This window comes from Lithobates pipiens, unplaced genomic scaffold (genome assembly GCF_037356315.1).
Source record: "Lithobates pipiens isolate NorthernLeopardFrog02 unplaced genomic scaffold, aLitPip1_a1.2 Scaffold_8, whole genome shotgun sequence".
NCBI lineage: Eukaryota > Metazoa > Chordata > Amphibia > Anura > Ranidae > Lithobates > Lithobates pipiens.
In genome coordinates this window covers 484,364,765-484,389,684 of record NW_027507903.1, presented here as the reverse complement: position 1 = coordinate 484,389,684, position 24,920 = coordinate 484,364,765, and the positions used below count along the sequence as shown (strand labels likewise).

General features: G+C 42.3%; 1 protein-coding gene across 6 annotated transcripts in view; it reads right to left on the bottom strand.

Moving 5' to 3' along the window:
• The window catches only part of RAD52 (RAD52 DNA repair protein), a 322,154-nt gene that overhangs the window by 144,877 nt on the left and 152,357 nt on the right, over positions 1-24,920 (bottom strand). For all 6 annotated transcript variants that reach the window (XM_077468921.1, XM_077468920.1, XM_077468923.1 and 3 more), the window contains one exon: positions 190-291. In XM_077468921.1, coding sequence (XP_077325047.1) covers positions 190-291 — 102 coding nt within the window. The remainder of the gene's footprint in view (positions 1-189; positions 292-24,920) is intronic.

Below are 24,920 nucleotides of genomic sequence, written 5' to 3'. Positions count from 1 at the left end.
CAAGAATAGCTGCTGAATAAAGCAAAGTCTTTACAAAGTAACATCTCAAATGATATAAAATGTGTGCTAAAAGTATTTACTGAGTAAGAACAGACAAAGCAATAAATGTTCTGTGCTTTACAAGGTCATACATAAATACAAGGACATCAACAGCTCAGGACCTTAAAGTCTCCCATGGCAAAGTCTCACCTGCCAGGTATTCATTTTCCAGGGCTGCCATAATCTGTGCAGATCCTGCAACTGTGGGAGTGCTGTGATCCAAGGGAGGGAGTTTGTTAGCATTTGATGCTCCTGAAATGAGACATATTAAAATGGTTAGAGTTAACAGTTTAAAACCCATGATCTAAAGGTATAGTGGAAAGCTAGAATTTCAGACCCCCCTTCTTGTTTGAGCTCCTCCTTCCTTCCTCCCAAAAAAAAAAAAAAAAAAAACACCAAAAGAAAGCTGTATTTGTGGGAAAAAAAGGACGTCAATTTTGTTTGGGAGCCACGCCTTACGACCTTACAATTGTCAGTTAAAGCGACGCAGTGCCGAATCGCAAAAAGTGGTCTGGTCTTTGGCCAGCAAAATGGTCCCGGCTGAAGTGGTTAACTACATCACTGTTAGAGTTGTGTTAAGGCAGCTATCTGTACCGGTTGTCCTCAGCATGGCTTTCGGATTACTACATCTGAACTGGATACATTTTTACAGTGACTTTTGGCCACTAGGTTCTGTATGAGGTGCTTTTGAAACACCACTCTGGTACAACTTAGCTGCAGATCTCTTTCCAGGTGCAGAGCCACTGGCATTGCCTTGTATGTAAAGACTCACTTAGTGAGCAGACAGGCCAAGCACTGGAGCTACTTCATTTACTTAAAGGGATTGTAAAGTTAAATTTTTTTTTTTTTTAAATAACAAACATGTTATACTTACCCCCACTGTGCAACTCGTTTTGCACAGAGTGGCCCCAAACCTGCTCTTCTGGGGTCCCTCGGCGGCTGTCTCTGCTTCCTCCCGCAGGTGCTTCTCATGTTCATGCGAGCTCCCTCGCATGGTGAGAAGCATCTGCGGGCGTGTTCCCGTGATACAGCCGGTGGCTATAGCCGCTCGCTGTATCACACGTCCCAGCCCCCCCGGCGCTCCGCGTCAGTGGATGTGATTGACAGCAGCGTGAGCCAATGACTGCGCTGCTTTCCATCCATCCACTCCAGCCAATCAGCGGCAAGGCTGAGTGGTGAAGAGGAAGTTGTGGACGAGCGCGGGACTTTTGAGGGGTGAGGTAAGTAAAACGGGGGGGCTGGGGGTGCAGGCACGGTCAGATGTTTTTTCACCTTAATGCTTAGAATGCACTGAGGTGAAAAAACATTTACCTTTACAACCCCTTTAAGTTGCTTGACACCTTTATTCCTCATTTCCCATTTGCTGTGGATGGGTTATCACTGTGAGACCAAGAACTGAAGTCATCTACTGGGAGGAGTCTTATGCAAGTGTGCTCTCTTTCCCGCTATATATCATCAAGGAAGAAGCTCCTGCTGCAAAGAGCCACATGGAACTTCAGTCTTCAGTTCATTCCTGCTGCCCACCTACAGTGACTTTGGTCATCTTCGTCCATCTGGCCCTCACCTACTAATAGCTGTGTGGGTTTTGTGAGCTCCTGAGGCCTTGCCTCCTACCCTGAGCCTATAGAGTGCCTTGCAAAAGTATTCACTCTTTGGTGTGTTTCCTGTTTTTTTGCACTTCAACTTGGAAATAAAATAGATTTTTTGGGGCTTTTAACCATGCGATGTACACAGCATGCCTATGAATTTGCAAAATATTTTTTATTGTGACATAACCAATTTACCCACATTGCTATGAAACCTGTAATTAAGATGTGGTCAAACTAATTAATTTCGGAAGCCCCATAGTTAACGGATGCAATCAAATGTCACATGAACAATCACACGATGTCAGTATAAATAAAATAAACTATAATAAATTATATATATATAATAAAATATATGAGAGAGAGAGCGAGAGACACTATCACTTTAAGAATTTGTAAAGCACTTGCTTGTTTTATTTTTTAGACACAGTTTTCAGTCTATGATGACCTTCATCGCCAGATAGAAGCAACAGTTTACTCCCTTTTTGCTCCAAGAAATGGACTGTCTTTTCTTTCACTTTCTATCAGTCACATGATATAACCACCTATTTAACTGTTCCTTTGATGTTAAGCAGATATGAATGCTGATTGGACTAAACTATACAATCACACCTATAACACGCCTAGACCTTATGCATATTCATAAGTATATATTGTTAAATTTGATGTTTGTAAGTCAGAGACACTTCCTTCTTCATTAGGCCTGGTAGAGCTAGTTATTGGTGTGCATTGTGTCTCTCCACTGCAGTGTATGAATAAAAGCACCTAATTTTCTTTTACAAAGATTTGGATCTACTATCTCATCTGAATGGTCTTGTTTGGAGACTCCTTAACCTGATTTAACAGAATGGTGCCTGTGACTCGTATACAGTCCGGTGGGCTCCCGACAAGAGAGACATGAAACTCACATTGAGCAGACAAGTGGCCATGTTAAAAAAACTTTTATTCTTACTTATTCTGTTCTCCCTGGTGAGTAATTAGTGGGTGTCTGGGGTCTATTGGCTGAAGGAGTCTTATGCAGTTAATGAGATGGTGAGATTAAGGTAAAATTGAGTGTAAACTAGAGTAATTATGATGTTACACAGTTTGACTCAAATAACTCCTATACTTCCCCTGTTGCAGAAATAATACAGCCAACAATTATGATTGTTGATGTTTTGCTTCTATGCTTGGGGTGTCAATAGATTTATGAGACTTGTGAAAGGGTCTGACCAGAGGACTGCAGTAGTGAGCCTGTGTGGAGAGTAATGCCAAGTGTAATAAATTGCCATTTGACGGCTACTGTGTGTAACCCGGGAAAAATTTTTATTTACATTTTTTGTAAGTAGAATCAAGAGTGAGGACTCTATATTGGGAGCACGGTGCTCCCATGGACCTCTAATAACGAGAGAGATAGAAAAAAAATACCACAAGTAAATTAAGTCCTATGGCAGACATTACACATCGATATGGACAGTGGTGAAGAAATTACACTAAGAGTATTATAGGCTGGACCAAAACAGAGCTGATCTAATACCAGAAGGAGTATTACCTTGAGTTTCTGTGTACAGTGTGGCAAAAAAGTATTTAGTCATCTACCAATTGTGCAAGTTCTCCCACTTAAAAAGATGAGAGAGCCCTGTAATTGTCATCATAGGTATACCTCCACTATGAGAGACAAAACGTGGAAACAAATCCAGACAAACACATTGTCCGATTTGGAAAGAATGTATTTGCAAATTATGGTGGAAAATAAGTATTTTGTCAATATCAAAAGTTCATCTCAATAATTTGTTATATATCCTTTATTGCCAATGAGAGAGGTAAAACATTTTCTGTAAGTCTTCACAAGGTTGTCACACACTGTTGCTGGTATGTTGGCCCATTCCTCTATGCAGATCTCCTCTAGAGCAGTGATGTTTTGTCATGCTGAAAGACCCAGCCACATTTCATCTTCAATACCCTTGCTGATGGGAGGAGGTTTGCACTCAAAATCTCCCGATACATGGCCCCATTCATTCTTCCATGTACACGGATGAGTCGTCTTGTTCCCTTTGCAGAGAAACAGCCCCAAAGCATGATGTTGCCACCACATGCTTCACAGTAGGTATGGTGTTCTTTGGTTGCAACTCGGCATTCTCTCTCCTCCAAACACGACGAGTTGTGTTTCTACCAGTTCTACTTTGGTTTCATCTGACCATATGACATGCTCACAATCCTCTTCTGGATCACCCAAATTCTCTCTAGCAAACCCCAGGACACGTCTGGCACTGCAGGATCTGGTGGCGTAGTGTTACTGATGGTAGCCTTTGTTACGTTGGTCCCAGCTCCCTGCAGGTCATTCACTAGGTCCCTCTGTGCAGTTCTGGGATTTGTGCTCACCATGATCATTTTGACCCCACAGGGTGAGTTCTTACATGGAGCCTCAGATCGAGGGAGATTATCAGTGGTCTTGTATGTCTTCCATTTTCTAGTTATTGCTCCCACAGTTGATTTCACACCAAGCTGCTTGCCTATTGTAAATTCAGTCTTCCCAGCCTGGCGCAGGTCTACAATTTTGTTTCTGGTGTCCTTCGAAAGCTCTTTGGTCTTCACCATAGTGGAATGGAGTGGAGGACAGAGTGGACTCAAAGAAGATAGAGGTCTGTGAGCCAGAAATATTGCTTGTTTGTAGGTGACCAAATACTTATTTTCCACCATAATTTGCAAATAAATTCTTTCAAAAATCAGACGTGATTGTCTGGATGTTTCCACCATTTGTCTCTCATAGTTGAGGTATACCTATGATGACAATTACAGGCTTCTCTCATCTTTTTAAGTGGGAGAACTTGCACAATTGGTGACTGACTAAATACTTTTTTGCCCCACTGTATGTTAATTTTTATGGCAGATTGACAAAGTTGGATAAGGGGATTAAATGTGTACAATATTTAGCCCTGATGGAATGGTGGCATTAAGCCTTTCAATCCACAGGGTCTCATGCTTTAAAATCACTGCAACCCAGTTGCCACCTCTGAGGTCCTTCAAAATGGCCTCAAGGACCATAAACTGAACCGCTTGAGGATTAAATCTGTGGTAAAGGCCAATAGGGCGTCTAACTGTGGTAACTTTACCATTTGTTGAGTAATACAAGTGGTCGCCAATCCGTTGGCGTAATTCTCAAATTGTTTTCACTATGCAGAAGGCACCACATATACAGGTCAAATAGTTTGACTCCTCGAGTACCGCAATCAGCCTGTGTATGAGGTGAAAATATTTGTCCATTGGGCAGTCCACATGGAGTGACCTCTTCAATCCATGGGCACCATGGGCAATATCCACAAGGACCAGGAGGGGTCTGTGCGTCAGATCTCTAATGACACTTTCAGAGGCAGTCCCTAAAAGAGGTAGCCCTCTGGAAAACTAGTTCTGGGCGGTTCTGACATTTATTAAGAGTGGGGTGATCAGATAATAAATGCCAGTGTTGTGATAAAATAGTACAGAGTTGTTGATGGTGAGCCGAAAATCAGGTAACTATCTTCACGGTGTCTGACTGTTTAGTCTTAAGGGGGGCATATAAAAGCGATGTCCAAGTATGGGTAAATGCCTGGTTTAATGCCCGTACAGCAGTAACCCCAAGTAAAAAGGTGCTCACAAAGGGTATTGGCTTGTAAACGGAAATCCTTTTCCTCTGTGCAATTTCTACGCAATCTAAGAAGCTGCGCATAGGGAATGCTAAAAACCAAGGATCTTGCATGTGCACTAGACACATGCAACAAAGTGTTGCCTACTGTAGGCTTGCGATAAAGGTCCATAGCGATTGTACCATCAAGATGTTTAATAATCATGAGATCAAAGAATGGTATATGCTTGGAATCGGGATTGAAGGTAAAGTACAAATTGAAGTAATTTATGTTTAATTGCTGGATAAATTTGACCAGGAGGTCTTTGCTGTTCAGCCTTGATCTCCTATGGGTCCTCACTGGTAAGCTATTGAATGTTTTTCTCTTCCTCAATTAACTTTCTCTGTTTGTATGAAAGTATTAATGATTGGTGCTTAACATGTAAATTTTATCACCTCATCTATAGATGTATTTGAGTACCAGTGTAATGTTAAATCTGTAAAAAAAATAAAAAATTATACTTGCAATTATTGTATTTGAGTACTATATTTTAAGTATGTATCAATAAAATTCTTATGTTTATCTGGCATCTAATCTGTCCAGGGTACCGAGATAGTCCATTCTTCCTGCTCCCCCTCCCCACTTCAGAGACTTCTTTTGGGGAATTGTCTCCTTGCACTTAATTAGCCATATCCAGAGTGTGAAGTGCCACCTCCCAGGGGTTTCAGACCAGGACAAAAGGATGGATGCACTAGGTCTTGATTAAGGTGAAAATAATACATCAGGCAGAAAAGAGGCCCCTAGGCCGAAGAAGGGCCTTATCCTTGTGAACAAGTAAAAAATGCTCCTTACAAGATTTGGCAGCCAGCATCAACATCCTCCTGGCAGAGGTGATAGCAATTAGAAAAGCCATCATGTGAGTAAGGTCAGCCATGAAATATCCTTAAAAAATTCAAAGGGGGGAGCCTGCAGAGACAAAAGCACCAGATTCAAGTCCTACGATGTCACCAAACAGCATCTTGGGGAAACAATATGAGCCACCCTATAGTGTAGTATAGGTTTTTATTAATTAGTGATTTACAAGAAACCTAGTAATAGTTTTTATGTTATTAACAGCTTAAGGACCAGCCATCGCAGTTATACTGTGGCAGGTAGGCTCCCCTGTGCGAATCCCCATCATGGGACGTTGGGCGCTTTAAGAGCTCTAGGGGCGGCGAGACGCCGGAGGTCACGGTGCCCACCAGCCACCTGCGATTGCTCCTGACAGACACAGAACAAAAATCGATCAATGTAAACTGACAGATCTCCATTCTGTCGGGAGGAAAGACAGATCTGCTGATCCGAACGATTTGGAACAGTGATCGGTCTCCTCCTCCAGGCAGCCCTGTCCTCCCACTGTTAGAACACACGAGGCAACACATTTAACCCCTTGATTGCCCACAAGTGTTAATCCCTTCCATGCCAGTGACATTAATACAGTAATCAGTGGCTATTTTTGGCGCTGATCACTGTATAAATGTCGATGGTCCAAAAAAAAAGTGTCAAAAGTGTCTGACCTGCCCGTCGCATTGTCACAGTCCCGCTAAAGAAAAGAAAAAAATCACTGATTGCTGCCATTACTAGTTAAAAAATAAATAAATAATTTAAAAATGCCATAAATCTATACCCTATTTTTTGTAGACACTATAACTTTTGTGCGAACCAATAAATATACGTTTATTTCGTTTTTTTTTACCAAAAATATGTAGAATAATATATATTGGCCTAAACTGATGAAGAAAATTTTTTGGGGGGGGGATATTTATTATAACAAAAAAGGAAAAATATTGTTTTTTTTTTTTTTTTACAAAATTTACGCTTTTTTATCGTTTATAGCGCAAAAACAAAACAAAAAAAAACAGCATAGGTGGTCAAATACCACCAAACTAAAGCTCTATTTGTGGGGGGAAAAAATTATGTGAATTTTGTTTGCGTACAACATGCGATTGTCAGTTAAGCAATGCAGTGCCGTATCGCAAAAAATGGCCTGGTCAGGAAATGGGCAAATCCTTCCAGGGCTGAAGTGGTTTAAGTCCAAGGGAACCTGTAATTTAATTCAAAATTCAAAAGTGACAGTTCTTTTTGACCAGGCGCTCTATTCTTGGCCCTGAGTGAACTCAACCTAGCCTGTGTTTTACAGCAATATATATACTTATGTTATTAACCACCTCAATACAGTGCACTTACACCCCCTTCCTGACCAGACCAAATTTTCAGCTTTCAACGCTCTCACAGTTTGAATGACAATTATTCAGTCATGCAACACTGTACCCATATGAAACTTGCGTCCTTTTTTCCACACAAATAGAGCTTTCTTTTAGTGGTATTTAATCACTAGTGGGTTTTTTATTTTTTGTGCTAGAAATAAATAAAAAAACGTAAATTTTGTGAAAAAAAATGTCTTTGTTTCTGTCATAAAATTTTGCTAATTAGTAATTTTTCTTCATAAATTTTGGCCAAAATTTATCCTGCTACACATGTTTGGTAAAAATAACCCACATTACTGTATATTATTTGATCTTTGTGAAAGTTATAGAGTCGACAAACTATATGGTGCCAACCACTGAAAATTGATCACATCTGATCAGGCCTTCAGTATATCAGGTGTATCTCATTTCTTGAGACACCAAGTCAGGAAAAAACAAATACCCCCCCAAATGACCCCTTTTTAGAAAATAGACATTCCAAGGTATTAAGTAAGTAGCATGATGAGTTTTTTTAAGTTGTCATTTTTTCCCACAATTCTTTGCAAAAATGAAGAATTTTTTTTTCATTTTTACAAAATTGTCATATTATCAGATTATTTCTCACACACAGCATATGCATACAACAAATTACACCCCAAAATACATTCTGCTACTCTTCCCGAGTACGGCGATACCACATGTGTGAGACTTTTACACAGTATGGCCACATACAGAGCACCAACATTGAAGTGGCACTTTCAAATGTTCTACGAGCAAAAACGACACATCTCATTTCACAGCCACCTATTACACTTTTGAAGTACCTGGAGTACCAGGACAATGAAATTGCCCATAAAATGACCCCATTTTGGAAAGTTAACACCCCAACGTATAATCTGTGAGGTATAATGAGTCTTTTGAACGGTTCATTGTTTTCCAGAAGTTTTTGGAAAATGTGAAAAAAGAAATGAAAACACATTTTTTTTTACACAAAGTTGTCAATTTATAAGATATTTCTAACACACAGCATGTATATAGCAAAAATTACACCCCAAAACACATTCTGCTACTCCTCCCAAGTATGGCGATACCACATGCGTAGGACTTTTACACAGCCTGGCCACATACAGAGGCCGAACATTGAAGTAGTACCTTCAGGCATTCTAGGAGTATAAATGACATATCTCATTTAATTCCTACCTATCACACTTTTGAAGGTCCTGGAGCACCAGGACAGTGCAATAACCCACAAAATGACCCAATTTTGGAAAGCAAAAACCCCAATGTATATTCTATAAGGCATGGGCTGCAAATAGGTCCTTGGGTACTCTGGTGGCCTGGTGACAGGTACTCTGGTACACTCATGGCCTGGTGACAGGTTCTCTGATGGCCTGGCATTTGGGTACTCTGAAGGGCGGTGATAGGTACTCAGATACTCATATGGACTGCGACAGGTACTCGGATGGCCTGGTAAAAGGTACTTGGGTACTCCGATGGGCTGTGACAGGTATTCGGGCACTTTGATGGGCTGTGACGGGTACTCGGATGGACTGTGACAGGTACTCCGGCACTCGGATGGACTGTGACAGGTACTCGGGTACTCGGCTGGACTGTGACAGGTACTCGGGTACTCGGCTGGACTGTGACAGGTACTCGGGTACTCGGCTGGACTGTGACAGGTACTCGGCTGGACTGTGACAGGTACTCGGGTACTCTGATGGACTGTGACAGGTACTCGGGTACTCTGATGGACTGTGACAGGTACTCGGGTACTCTGATGGACTGTGAGTGACAGGTACTATGATGGGTGGTGACAGATCCTCTTTATTGGTGGGGGGGGGGGGGGGCAATCAGTGTGTGTTGGTGTACACTGTAAGTGGTAACGAGATGTTATTGCAATCTCCTCCTCACACACAATCGGTGTGTGAGGAGAACCTGGTAACATCTTGTTACCGCGGTTTGTTTACATTTAGTGATCGGCTGTGAAAGGATTACAGCCGATCACGTGGGTAAAAGGCCAGCCAATGGCTGTTTACCAGCGTCGGTGAGGAGCAGCGTTCCCGGGAACACGCCGCCACCAAAGTGCACGCGCATGCGCTGTGCACTGTGGGGGTGTGACCATCTGTGATTGGCTGTGACTTCATCATGGCCGATCACGTGCTAAACAGCCATGCGCAATGGCTGTTCACCCCCCCTCGGTGGCGAGCGGTGTCTCCGTGACACGCCGCCACCAAGGGAACAGGGATGCGCACGCACGATCGCACGCATTCCCCGTTTAAACGGGAGGACATCATATGACGCCCTCCAACCACAATTTGATGGCCAGCGGTCAGCATCTAGTTAAAGGTACTTGACTAGTTAAAACCAGTTTTCGCTGAACAATAGTGAAAACATAAAAGGAATCTAATCACACATATAGGAAGGTCAGAGGGTCACAGCTTAAATTAATTGTGTAATATATATATACATATATATATATATATATATATATATATATATATATATATATATATATATATATATATCCATAATTAACCACTTAGGGACCGAAAGGATTTGCCCCCTTCCCCCCCGCCCCCTCCCCATGACCAGACTATTTTTTGCGATACGGCATTGCGCCGCTTTAACTAACAATTGCGCAGTCGTGTGACACTGCAGCTTTAGAATGTCTGTGTGAGAGAGAAATGTACCCCCTTACACCCCCTTGACAGAAAATGGACATGACAAAGGGAGAAAGACCTATGCAGATTCCTCCTTTCCTCTCCTTAACCACTTAAGCCCTGAACCAATTTGCAGCCAAAGGACCAGGCCACTTTTTGCGATTCGGCACTGCGTCGCTTTAACTGACAATTGCGCGGTCGTGCGACGTGGCTCCCAAACAAAATTGGCGTCTTTTTCCCCACAAATAGAGCTTTCTTTTTGTGGTATTTGATCACCTCTGCGGTTTTTATTTTTTGCGCTATAAACAAAAACAGAGCGACAATTTTGAAAAAAATGCAATATTTTTTACCTTTTGCTATAATAAATATCCCCAAAAAATATATAAAAAAAACATTTTTTACTCAGTTTAGGCCGATACGTATTCTTCTACATATTTTTGGTAAAAAAACAAAAACAAATTGCAATTAGCGATTATTGATTGGTTTGCACAAAAGTTTTAGCGTTTACAAAATAGGGGATAGTTTTATAGCATTTTTCTTAAAAAAATTTTTTCTAGTAATGGCGGCAATCTGCGATTTTTATTGTGACTGCAACATTATGGTGGACACATCGGACATTTTGGGACCATTGTAATTTATACAGCAATCAATGCTATTTAAATGCATTTATTCCTGTGTAAATGACACTGGCAGTGAAGGAGTTAACCACTAGGGGGCATGTAGTGTTATGTATGACGTTATGTGTTTTTTTATTGTAGGGGGGTGTGGCCTGGCATGTGACATCACTGATCATCCTTCAATATAAAAGGGAAGAGACAATCGGTGATAGCCACACAGGTAAGCACGGGGAGAGGTTTGTTTACACAGACCTCTCCTCGTTCTTCAGCTCTGTGACCCGATCGCGGGACACCAGCGGTGATCGGGTCTGCTGGTCCAGCGGCCACGGTCACGGAGCACAGGACCGGGTTGGGAGCACATACATAACGGTACGTGATTGTGCCCAGCCGTGCCATTCTGCCGACATATATCGGCGTGAGGCGGTCCTTAAGTGGTTAAAGAGGCTGTAAACTCTTGTAAAAAAAAAAAACAGTAAGACAAAGGCATAATAAGCTAGCATGTATCACATACTAGCTCATTATGAAATAGTTATCTTAGAACGAATCCCTCCAGCGGCGCCCGCACACCACTGAAACGGCTGACCTATTCCCTGGTGTTTCTTCCAGGTTTGCGGGCTCCTGGGCTGTGAGTGGCCGAAACTGAAACAACGTCACTCCTGCGAATGCGCACTGGAGCCGCCGGTCACAGCACAGGGCTCTGGAGGAATGGCTGCCCGTGCGCCAGTGACTTCACTAGCTGTATGCGCAGTAAATATCTCCTAAACGGTGCAAGTTTAGGAGATATTTACACTATTTATAGGTAAGCCTTATTATAGGCTTACCTATAGGTAAAATTCAGTAGTAGCGTTTACTTGCTCTTTAATAATAGATATCGTTTCTGTGAAGCAGGAAAATGTGTTAACCTTTGACTTAAAATAATGCTATCTGTGAAACGTGTAATACAACATGTGTATGTAAAATTTAGGTGATGCGAGAGATTTTATAAGGCAAAAGAAAATTATTAAATATTCAGCAAAATAAATCCTTAGGTGAATTGGTTAATTTTTAATATATAAATATTAGGATCATTGGAACAAAGAAATTAACCACTTGCAGACCGGACCATTTTGCTGGTCAAAGACCAGACCACTTTTTGCGATTCGGCACTGCGTCGCTTTAACTGACAATTGCGCGGTCGTGCGACGTGGGCTCCCAAACAAAATTGACGTCCTTTTTTCCCCACAAATAGAGCTTTCTTTTGGTGGTATTTGATCACCCCTGCGGTTTTTATTTTTTGCGCTATAAACAAAAATAGAGCGACAATTTTGAAAAAAACGCATTTTTTACTTTTTGTTATAATAAATATCCCCCAAAAATATATAAAAAAACATTTTTTTCCCTCAGTTTAGGCCGATACGTATTCTTCCACATATTTTTGGTAAAAAAAAATCACAATAAGCGATTATTGATTGTTTTGCGCAAAAGTTATAGCGTTTACAAAATAGGGATAGTTTTATAGCATTTTTATTAATAATTTTTTATTATTTTTTTTTTACTAGTAATGGCGGCGATCAGCGATTTTTATTTTGACTGCGACATTGTGGGGGACCCATCGGACATTTTTGACACATTTTTGGGACCATTGTCATTTATACAGTAATCACTGCTATGTAAATGCAGTGATTCCTGTGTAAATGACACTGGCAGTGAAGGGGTTAACCAGTGGGTGGCAGTGTAGGGGTTAAGTGTTCCTAGGGGTGTGTTACTACCTGTGGGGGGGTTGGGCTTTCATTTAGTGAACACTGATCTCTGCTCCAATCACATGGAGCAGAGATCAGCGTCACTAGTTGCTAGGCAGAATGGAGAAATGCTGTTTACACGGCATTTCCTCCATTCGGCCACTCCGTGAGATGATCGCGGGGATACCCACGGCGATCGAGTCCGCGAGTCCCGCGACCGGACTCACGGGGGTCCCGACCAGCTCGATGGCAGGGCGGCATTGAATATTGGACGTACCTGTACGCCAATATGCCTGCCCGTGCCATTCTGTCGACGTACATTGTTGTGCGCTGGTCGGGAAGTGGTTAAATCACACTTGTTTATTAATAAAAATAAAAAGGTAAATAGAAAAGCGTAGTCAAGCATAGCCAGAGTCCAGTAACCAGATCGGGTAGTCAACTAGGAGGAAGATCCAACGCGTAAGCCACACGGATGCATAGCGCTCTCAGAGTTAGGACATTGAGACAGAAGGGTACCAACTCCAGTCTCAGAAGCATCAACTTCTAGGATAAGAGACAACGTAGGTTCAGGATGTGCCAACACAGGAGAAGAAACAAAAGGCATCCTTGAGTCTCAAAGGCCTTAATGGACTCCGGAGACCAACTCTGTGGGTTATCGTCCTTTCTGGTCATATCAGTCAGGGGCTTGACCACAGACAAGAAGTTATGAATAAACTTCTGATAGTAGTTGGCAAAGCCCAGGAAATGCTGCAGAGGACTTAAACCCACGGGTCGAGGCCACTGTAGGACTGCCGAAGGATTCTCTGGGACCATCAAAAAACCAGCAGTGGAAATGACAATGTAACCTGTTCACGATGGAACTGGCACTTCTCCAGTTTACAATAGAGACTGTTCTCGCTCAGTTTCTGAAGCACATGACAGACATCTGTGTGGTGGCTCTCCAGGGACTTGGAAAATATGAGGATATCATCGAGATAAACCACCACACACAACTGCAACAAATCTCTGAGGACATCGTTAATAAATTCCTGGAAAACTGCCGGGGTGTTACAAAGGCCAAAAGGCATTACCAGGTATTCATAATGGCCTGTTCTGGTATTAAACGCAGTTTTCAACTCGTCGCCCTCTTTAATGCGCACGAGATTGTATGCCCCTCTCAAGTCAAGCTTCGTGAAAACCGTTGCTCCCTTGAGGCGGTCAAATAACTCTAATCAATGGAATCGGGTAGCCATTCTTAATCGTGACACGATTGAGATCCCTATAATCTATACAAGGCCTCAGTTCACCGCTCCTCTTTTTCACAGAACAAAAAAAAAAAAGAAGAAACCAGCACCAGCAGGAGACGAGGATTTGCGGATGAAACCTCAAGAAAGTGCGTCAGCAACATACTCCTCCATGGCCTTATCCTCAAAGACTGACAAAGGGTAAACCCAGCCACGGGGAGGTATGGCACCAGGTTGAAGGTCAATTGCACAATCATAAGGCCAGTGTGGAGGCAAACTACCGGCTGGACGTTTATCAAAGACATTGCTAAAATCACGGTACTCCTCTGGCAAGGAGGGGAGTGAAGAGGTGCACAGGACCTTGGATACCTTCAGGAAGCATGTCTCACTGCATTGTGGTGACCAGGAGAGAACCTCAGCACGGATCCAATCAAAAGAGGGTTGAGCTTCTGTAACCAAGGATAACCAAAACCAAAAATCAGCGGAAACCTGGGTGAGCAAATAACTTGGAATTGGATTATCTCATGGTGAAGAGCCCCTATGGCCATGGACAATGGAACCGTCTCATGAGTCACATGGACAGGCTGTAAAGGTCTCGCGTCAAGAGCCTCAATGGCAATTGGAGTGTCATGCAGCTGCAGCAGAATCGAGTGCTGCGAAACAATTGCAGCATCAATGAACAGGCCTGCAGCCCCAGAGTCGATTGGAGCCTGTATCTCGATGGACGACTCAGCCCAAGAAAGGGTGACCAAAACCAGGGGCTTATCCTTCTGGATAACTGTGGACGAAACAACGCCACCTAAGGTCTGTCCATGACAGGACCTCAAGGTTCGGGCGTTCCCTGGACGGGTAGGACAAGACTTCAAAAAGTGACCTGCCTGGCCACAATAAAGGCACAAACTCTCCCTCCTCCTAAAGGCTCTCTCATCCGCAGAGAGACGCGTGAAGCCCAGGTGCATGGGTTCATCTTCACTGACCAACTCGGTACCAGGAGGCATGGGAGGTGAGGGAGGCATGGGTGGGACTACAAAGCTTGGAGGCAAACATACAGGAGGCTTCTGCAAGCGCTCCTTAAGAGAAAGTCTCTCTGAGTCAATGAGGATGGCAAATGAGATCAAGCTCTCCAGCTCAGTGGGTATATGTCGGGCTGCTATCTCATCCTTGATGGAATCCAAGAGACCATGAGAAAAAGCAGCAACAAGAACCTCATTGTTCCAAGCAACCTCTGCTGTCAGAGTAGGGAAGTCAATGATGTAGTCGGCAACAGTTCTCGTACTCTGATAGACATGAGGCACTTGGCAGCAGAAGCGGAGCGTGCGGGAACGCCAAATAACCTTTTAAAGGAGGCCACAAACAGAAGGTAATTCAAGACAACAGGTTTTTGCGTCTCCCATAGAGGGTTAGTCCAGGCCAAGGCTCTCTCAGAAAGCAAAGATATCACGAAACCTACTTTGCTTCTGTCCGTGGGAAACGCCTGGGGCAGCATCTCGAAGTATATCTCAACCTGATTGAGAAACCCTCTGCATTGAACTGGATCCTCCATGGCCTTATCCTCCAAGACCGACAAAGGGTAAACCCGGCCACGAGGAGGTATGGCACCAGGCTGAAGGTCAATTGCGCAATCATAAGACCAGTGTGGAGGCAAACCACAGCAAGGTATCGGACTTAATCAAGCAGGAACATATCAAATCCTTTTCAGAGCTACAAACTAGGGGTGCACCGAATGGGTTTTTTGGTGCCGAAACCGATACTGAAAAACAAAACCGATACCAAAACAGCACAGAAACCGAAAATTGCTTTTTTTATATATTAAAAAAAAAAATGATTTATATAAAATTGTCTTATATTATTATTCATTATAGTATTCATATTCAACTGAATCAATAATTTTATGAATAAAAGAATGCTCCAGTAATGTAAATAACAGTACTTTAATAAAGCAACCCAAATAAATTGGACAGTGGACACAGAAGATAAAAATAAAATCATAAAATCAAATAAAATACAAAATTATAAATTAAAGTTACTACAGCATATCCTGCAGTGCAGACTGCAGTCAGTGCACATTGAACCATAACAACAAAATAAATAAAAAAAAAAATAAATATAAATAATATAAAAAGTCTAAGAAGACTTAATCTTAGATTTTATTCATTTTTAACTTAAATCAGAACTAGTAGTAATTCAGTTCTCTCTCTCCCTAAGGTGTCAGCGGCTGCATGTGCGATAAAAGTGTATGTATGTAGCTGCGGTTTACATACATAGTCCCACAGTAGACCACACTGTTTTCCGGCCCCCGTGTATGAGCGGAGACATCCCGAAACACAGACTAGTCTACAGTCTGGTCTACAGTAGGGGTGCTCAGCCAATCACAGCAAGCAAGCAATGTAGACTAGTCTGTTTCTGGAAGTCTCCGCCCATATCTGGAACACAGTGTGGTATAGTGTATAGTACTGGAGTGTGTAGACAGCCACAGATACAGAACATACAGTTTTGCACATGCAGCAGGCTGAAAGCTTAGGGAGAGACATAGTTTGGCCCAACAGCAACAAACTATGTATGTGTGTACAGTACTAGATTAAAAGCTGGAGTTCTCTCTTAAATTGAAGAAGTGCAAAAAAACTGTAGAAGAACTACAATGAACAACCAACTAATGGCAGTATGGCACAACTAGACAATTGGAACTTACTGGTAGTCAGTCATACTATGTTGTATGTTCCAATTGTCCAATAGCACAGTCCAATGGCAATTAATTTACTATGTTCAACAACATGGTAAATGAATTGGTCTATGCTAGGGATTTATAAATCTATTTCAGTAAAAGTGGCAGATTTTGCTTTAAGAAAAAAAAAGTTGCTCAGCTTTCTCACAGGAGAGACGGTTTCTCTTCTCGTCAAGAATATGAGATGCTAGACTGAATAGTCTCTCACTCTCTGTACTGGTGCTTGGGGCAGATAAATATCTGCGTGCAATCTGTGCAAGCAAAGGAAAACGTTGTTTGTTGATGCGCCAGTACGCAAGGGGATTGTCACTTCTGGCGATAGGCTGTTCAGTTAAATAAATGTCCAGCTGTTGGGTAGCTGCACTTGTTGTGGCACTGCTATGGACTGGGGTGCATTCATGTAAAAAAATTTCAAACATACTAGATATGGAGAGAGCGTGTTCCTCTTCACTTGTATGCAACCGTTTCTTCTCACTTTCCTCTGTGCTACACCTCAAAACTCCTTCACCAGATGCTTCCACCACCTCCATTTGTGCCTGTATCATTTTCCGTGCACGCTGCTTTTTCTCAACATTAAAATAATGCTCTTTAAACCGAGGATCTAGAACTGTTGCAATGCAGTACCGGTTGGTAACAGCCTCCAGTAGAGTGGTTTTAGCCGTTTTTACACCATGGTCCGTTTCTATCTCTTTTCCTAGCAGACGCTTCAGTGCGGCAATCAAGGGAATAACTTCAGAAATGAAGCATTAGTTGAGCTTATTTCTTTTGTTAACTGTTCAAATGGAGATAGAAGAGACAAACTATTTTCAGGTAACATCCACTGATGTGCGCTCAGTGTTGCCGGCAGCTCGTAATCTGCAATGTATGCAGCTAAAACATGCTTTTGTTCAAAAAGACTTTGCAGCATATAGTAGGTGCTGTTCCAACGAGTGGCTACATCTTGCTGCAGTCCTTTCGGTGGCATTCCAAACTGTATCTGCAAAGCTTGTAATCTGGAATAAGCAAGAGGAGAATGCTTATTCTCCACTTGCTTAGTGACCCACAAAGTAAGTGACCCACAATTTTTCTTCCTTTTGATACAATATCAGATATGGTGCGCTGACTCTGCAATCCTTTCTTCACAGCCAATTGCAGCGTGTGTCCCATACACGGAATGCTTTTAAGTTCACTGTCCTCCATTGCCTATGCCATCTTCCGCGCATTATCTCGGACAATCAAATGCACTTTAGACTTCTCAATGTGCCAAGTGTCAAGCATGGATTTTAAAGTGTCAGCTATTACTGCTGCAGTATGTGATACAACAAACTCACGTGCGTGCGTTAAGTAGGATGTTTTGCAATTGAAACTTGTCATTTATCCACTGCGCTGTCAGCCTAAGCATGCTCGTTGGATTGATGTCTGAACTCCAAATGTCGGTAGTAAAACAGATTGCTATGATGTCGGTAGTCATGAGCTCTTGAACGTGTTTTCTAACACTGCAAAGCAATTCAGGTAGACAGGTATCTGCAAAGTAGCGTCTAATTGGTAGTGAATAACGCGGCTCAATATGTTGCATGAGTCTACAGAATCCAATGTCCTCCACAACAGAGAATGGCTGGTCGTCTAATGCAATAAATTCCATAATTTTATCTGTTATGGCACGAGCTTTGGGACTGTCACTTGCAAATTTTTTAACCTTTTCCAAGACTGTGGCCACAGAGGTGTTGAGCCTGAGTCACTTTTTGGAAGTGGCACTGTTTTCTTGTAATCTGAATGCTGAATTGGATGATGTGTTTTCAGGTGGTGTATCACACCTGTTGAAAAATGCCCTGGCTGGCACTGTACCCCCTCTTGAAATTTCTGCTGAGCAAAGACTACAGATTTCAAATTTGGGGTATCAGAAACTTTAAAATATTTCCATGCGGCAGACATGGTGCACCTTTGCTGGTAGTGCTGAATAATAGCATAGAATGATCTATAGTGGGAGTGAAATCTGGGGGGGGGGGCTTGGGGGAAAGAAAGGACAAAATCAATTTAAAAGCTAAACCCCAGGAGGCAGCTTTTAAAAAAAAAAAAAACTATCACGTTTTTTTTTTTTTTAAACGGTGCAACTCTTGCCATGCAAGGTAGTTATGTCTGCACTGCAGTACATCTGACTTGTACCAAAAAGATAATATAATTGCACTGATTAAATTTCATTTGAAATGGAATGGATTGCTTGCATGCAATTGCATGCTATATTAAATTTTTTGGAGCTATACTGTGGTATAGTATGCTATAACTTCATGTGCTTGTTGTCATTGAATTTGTCAGCGTAGTATTATTACCAAGTTATACAAGATTTGTTGAAACACGACAGTACTCAATAAAATATATAATATATAGTTATTAAATATATTAATATTATATATTTATTGTGCACTGTCACGTTTTAAAAAATCATGTGCTTGCTGTCATGTCAGTGTGTACTGTATAACTATACTATACTGTGACAAAATGACAAATTCAATGACAACAAGGGCATACATTTAATTTTATAGTATACTACAGAATAAATAGCATGTCATTCCATGTCAAATCAGTTTTATTATATATAATATTTTTGCTACAAGTCAGATGTACTGCAGTGCTGACAGACAGACATATTTAATACCATACTGCAAGGCACAAAGGCCAAGTAGTAAGTAATACATGTTGTTTGACTGCTATGACAGTTTCAGTAGTATAATAAAATAAAATGAGTTGGATTGTTTGACAGTTTAAGTAAGGCAAAAAAGGCAATGCATTGATCATCGGCGAATAGTAGTAATGGTAGCCATCCAGGAGGGACAGTGCCCACTCTTGTACTTGAGTATGCTATGTGCAGCCCTCTATGAAGCCGTCTCTCGGGTCCCAGCAGCGTCTCACAAGCACGAGGAGCGTCCGCGGGGAAGGTGCCAGCGTCTCAGCAGGGAACGCGCGGCGTCTTATCCACGAGAAATGTGCAAGATGACCAGAGAACGAGTGACATCATCCAACGTTTTTCCCACCGCTACTGTGCATGCGCGATTTTCAGCGCCATTATCGGCAAGAATTCTCTTTCAGCAAAATGCTGAAAAGGCCATTTTCGCCCAATATGCTTCGGCGGCCGAAATTTCGGTGCATCCCTACTACAAACAGATAACCAATTACTAGTAAAAGAATTTATGAATTACGCTAAGGTAGCCAATATTTTGTCCTTAAACAAAACGCAGCATTTAGAAATCCCAGAGGTTATAAACAACTTGTGGTACACCAACCCTAAGCCTAAGAAGGGGATAACGGTAATCTATAATCTATTGCATAGTAAATTACACTTTGAAAAATCCAAACAGATTTCCAAACATGAATTAGACTTAAACATAGACATCTCTTCTGAGCAATTGAGTCGGGCAATCAAGAATACATCCACACTAAAGGCTCTAACTTTAGGGAAATTGCCGAGAACATTCACTTGAGGTGGTATAGAACTCTGTATACCCTAGCAAAATTTAACAATAATTCCTCCAATCTATGCTGGAGGGAGTGTGGGCAATCTGGCACATATGCTCTGGTTCTGTGTGTCCCTGCGTAGCTTTTGGGCAGCAATCGCAAGATTAATTGCAAAAGTGACAAGAGTACTCAGTAAATTGAAGGCCGAACAAACTTTATTGAGTATTGACATGGATATATATATCCGAATGACTGTCGTACATTGGTGATGCATATTTTACACGCAGCGCGCTTAGTGATAGCACGCAAATGGAAATCTAAATTATCTCCATCTTTGAGATTAGTATTACTTCTGATTGACGACTCCTATGCTTATGAGGAAACTATAGCCATTAAAGAGGGTAGGCAAAAACAATTTGCAAAACAGTGGTCCTCATGGGAAAGGCTTAGTCAGAAGCACAGAAAGGGAGGAGGCGGGACAGGCGCCAAAAGGTGGTGCGCGAAAAAGGGACAGGAAGGCCCGGAGAAACCTGCTGAAAATAAGTAAACATGCTGATCAGGGAATATACTGCTGGAGTAAATGGTTAAATGATTATTATTACAATTCCGGTATAAAAAATGATATGTCTAGGCCTCGTGAGGCCCATTGTTGAAGTTACAAGATGTGGGTACCTTAAAGTACGTGATATTTGGGATGTAGAGACAGCTGAGAATGTTGTGAGGACAGTGAAGTTTTAAGCACCTTTCTATAAGCAAATTATTTTTTTTTATTCTTGTATAATGCTCAGGAACTGTAATGTCTATTGAGAATAGTTATAAGGAATTTTGTCCATTCCACTGTTTGGACGTGTTATTCTTATTTTTTTGAAATCCAATAAAAATTATATATAAAAAAAAAAAAAATGTCCTGCCTTTCATTTCTATGTTAAACCCAAAGGGTTGGGTTGCAAGCGGATTATTTACAATCACTTTAAGGGTAGGCACCCCATTTTATTTTATATGAGACAAGTGTCTGAACTGGTGGCCTTATCCTGCAAACAGCTTTTTTGGTTTTGCATAGGAACATGATGGGGCTAAGATGCAGGCCTTATCTGTATCTCAGGCACAGAAAGTACTAGTTGCAGTCCCTTTCTAAAATGGTTCACTCTGACTTTATGTTGCCTCTGGTAAAAACCTCAGCAGTTAAGTACTCCTCCCTGGGATCTGTGTGTCTGCTGCAGAGTTCTCATACTTGTCTTTTACACCCTCTCTTAGAGCAAATGTTATATGAGGAATGGGATATCACCTAGATTGGGTGTTTGTACCGCCTAAAAGATTCTCTCTTTATCCTATAGAAGAGACATTCCTACAGTGGATGCAGCCATCTCCTGCCTTAACAAAAATGTAACTTATCCAATGGATAATGCCCAGGTTTTCAAAGATTCAGTCGATAAGAAGCTAGAATTCCTTCTGAAGGCTTTGTTTGCAATGCAGGCTGCTGCTGTTTACCAAAGCCTAAAGGATCGTCTAAAGCAATTGGTAAGAAAGGTCCCACTGCAAGGGGATGACACTCATAAGGAATTTACAGAATTGACTCAGTCCTGTTTTGTGGTGGACTCTATCCAGCAGATTTTGCTCATGGCCTTTGTGACGGTTCACATGTGCAGGGTACGGTGGTTAAAAAGTTGGTCTGCTAAAGCTGCCCTGTAAAAAATTTTGGCTGGCTTTCCTTTTCAAGGGGATCGCTTATTTGGTGAGGATTTGGATAAATACATCCAAAAGATCTCAGATGGGAAGCGTTTCCTTTTGCCACTTAAAAAAGAAGAGCAAGAGTCGGGCTTATAGTGGATCTGCTGCTTCGGCAGCTAATACCTCATTATCCAGACAGTCCTTTTGACGCTCACAGGTGACTGGACCCAGAGGGAAAAAGCAGAGCCGGGGCAGAGGAAACCCTAATTGGCTAAATAATTGAAGCCAGAGTCCAATTCTTCTACATTATGTAGGGTGGTGCCTGGAGAGAGATCATATTGGACAAGTGGGTCATTTCCACAATCTCTCAGGAGTACAGGTTGGAATTTCAGTTTCTTCCTCCTCAGTTTATGAGGTCAAATGTACCTGCAGATCAGTAAGGAAGAGCTTCCTCATTTCAGGCACTCAATCAGTTATTGGCACAGAGAGTAATCAAGGTGGTTCCATTGAACAAAAGACTCATGGGCTTTTATTTCAATCTTTTCACGGTTCCAAAGCTAAATAGAGACATGGGGCCAATTTTGGACGTCAAAGGCCTAAACAGTTCAATCCGCGCAGTCAGTGGTGGTCTCTTTGCGTAAATTAGATTTTGTTGCGTCCGTAGACATCAAAGGCGCATATCTCCATGTGCCAATTTTTCCTGCTCATCAAAGATTGCTACGACTTTCAATGGAAGAACAGCGTTTTCAGTTTGTGGCCTTGCCTTTCAGGCTGGCCACAGCTCCTTGTGTATTCAGAAAAGTCTTAGCCCCAGTGCTGGGCTTGAGGGAGTGTGTATTCTGGGGTACCCAGACGATCTGTTGCTAAGAGATCGGTCATTTCTATGTTTAGGGCAAAGCGTTTCTGTTGCAATGCTTGCCTGGAGTGGCTAGGCTGTGTTCTCAGTCAGGAAAAGTCAACTCTGGAGCCAGTAAAGTGTTTTCAAATATCTGGGTCTCTTCCTAGATGCAGTTCAGGCGAGAGTGTTGCCCCAAGAGAAAAGCCTGTCTCTGAAAAATCAGGTTCTACAGTCAAGGCTAAGGTATCCTTTGATACATCTTTGCATGAGTTTGCTGGGGAAAATGGTGTGCAGTTCAAGGCCACTCCCCATGCACACATTCCACTACAGGCCTTTGCAAAGGAATATCCTGTTCATTTGGAACAGGAAAGTGCAGTGTCTGGATTGCCAGATCTCTCTATCTACCAGTACATTAAGAGCATTAAACTGATGGATGGTTCCCAAGAACCTGGAAAAGAGGAAGTCATTCCTTCCAGTAGTCTGGAGGGTAGTGACTACCCATGCCAGCCTGAAAGGATGGGGTGTCATTCTGGGATCCGTCATGGTATAGGGGAAAGGGGATGTGGTCCCCTCAGGAAAGGATGTTATACATCAACATTCTGGAGCTTTGGGCCGTTCGATTGACACAAAGTCATGGACGGATTAGTTACAGGATCTTCCAAGTCATGGTTCAGTCCAACAATGCCACGGCTGTGGCATATATTAATCATCAGGGTGGCATCAGGAGTCAGGCTGTCTAAAAGGAGATGAATCATATTCCAACATGGGTAGAATGTCATGCTCTGGCTCTGTCAGCTGTACACATCCAGGGGGTAGGGAACTGGCAAGCAGACTTTCTCAGTCCCCAGTGGTTGATTCTGGGAGAATATTCTTTATTCCAAGGTATTCATTGCAATCTCTCAACTGTCGGGTACCCCAGACGTTGATCTCCTGGCACCCAGGTTCAACAACAAGGTAGACAGATTTGTCTCCAGGACAAGAGATCTACATGCAATAGGGGTGGATATCCTAGTAGCGCTATGGGATTTACACCTTCCCACCCATTCAACTGCTTTCACATCCATTGTGCAGGATCCAGGAATAAGTAACGCTAGTAATCTTGATGGCATAGTGACCTTGGCGATAGACGGCCCTTTGGCACTTGTGGTCCAGCCAGACCTACTATCTCAGTGTCCAGCGTTACACCCTGTTTCACAATCGCTGGGTTTGACAGCCTGGCTAATGAAGCCCAGGTGCTGACAGATCGAGGAGTCTCTTGGCCGGTTATCTCTACTGTACTGAAGGCAAGGTAGCCTGCATCTAGAAAGATTTTTTAAAGGACTTGGAAGTCTTATGTGTCCTGGTGTGAAGCCAGAAATTTGCACCCCCAAAAAGTACGTGATTGGTCACGTTTTGTCTTTTCTCCAATCAGGGATGGGAATTAATTTGGCCTCTATTGATTTCCAGAGACCAAATGTTTCTCACTCATTGATCTGTATCTTTGTTCGGGGAGTGACCCGTATGGTTCTGGCGGTTAGGCCCCCCTTGTGTCCTTGGAATTTGAATAAAGTTTTGTCTGTATTGCAGAAACTTGGTTGCAATCACTTCAGCAACAAGGGTGTCAGTGTTGGTGGCTTTTTTTTGGGGGGGGGATCCTTTGCCATGAGAGAGTGGTGTTATGTCCTCATCTGCCTTTTTTTTGCCAAAGGTAGTTTTAGGTTTTCATTTGAATCAGGATAGTGCTACCTTCCTTCCTTCCCAGCCTACAATCGTTAGATATAAAAGCTTTTAACAGTTTGGAAGTTGTTGGCGTTGTCTGGGTCTAATAAGTTCAGCGCCAGGAATCAAGCAGTCAGACTCCTTGTTTGTTCTGCCGGAAGGTCCTAGGAAAGGACAAATGGCACCAAAAGTGACAATTTCATGATGGATTTGTCAGCTAATTACTCAGGCCCATGGCCTGAAGGATAAGACCTCACCTTTTCAAGTAAAAGTGTACTCTACTAGGAGTGTAGGAGCTTCTTGGGCTATCCGGCATCAGGCTTCAGGCTTCAGTGGCTCAGGTCTGCAACCTGGTCTTCGATACATACTTTTACAAGGTTTTACCAAGTCGATGCAAGAGGATCCCCATAGGGGATTCTAAGTCTGTATATTGTGGGCTGCAGAATAGTTTCCTTGGGAATGATAGCGGTTTTGTTCTGTGTTTTGTTGTCTCACAACCTGGAATTAGCATGGATTGTTTGAGGATTTGCATCATTTAATTTATAGAACATGCACACAACTTTGAAGATTTCTTTTTTTATTATTTATTGTGAAGCAAACAAAAAAATAGGAGAAAATAACAGAAAAACTCAATGTGCATAACTATTCACCCCCATAATTCCAATACTTTGTAGAGCCAACTTTTGCGGCTATCACAGTTCCAAGTCGCTTTGGATGAGACTATGAGCTTGCCACATCTTACCACTGGGATTTTTGCCCATTCCTCCTTGCAAAACTGCTCCAGCTCCCTCAAGTTGGATGGTTTGCGCTTGTGAACAGCAATCTTTAAGTCTGACCACAGATTTTCTATTTGATTGAGGTCTGGGCTTTGACTAAGCCATTCCAACACATTTACATGTTGCTTTAGCAGTGTGTT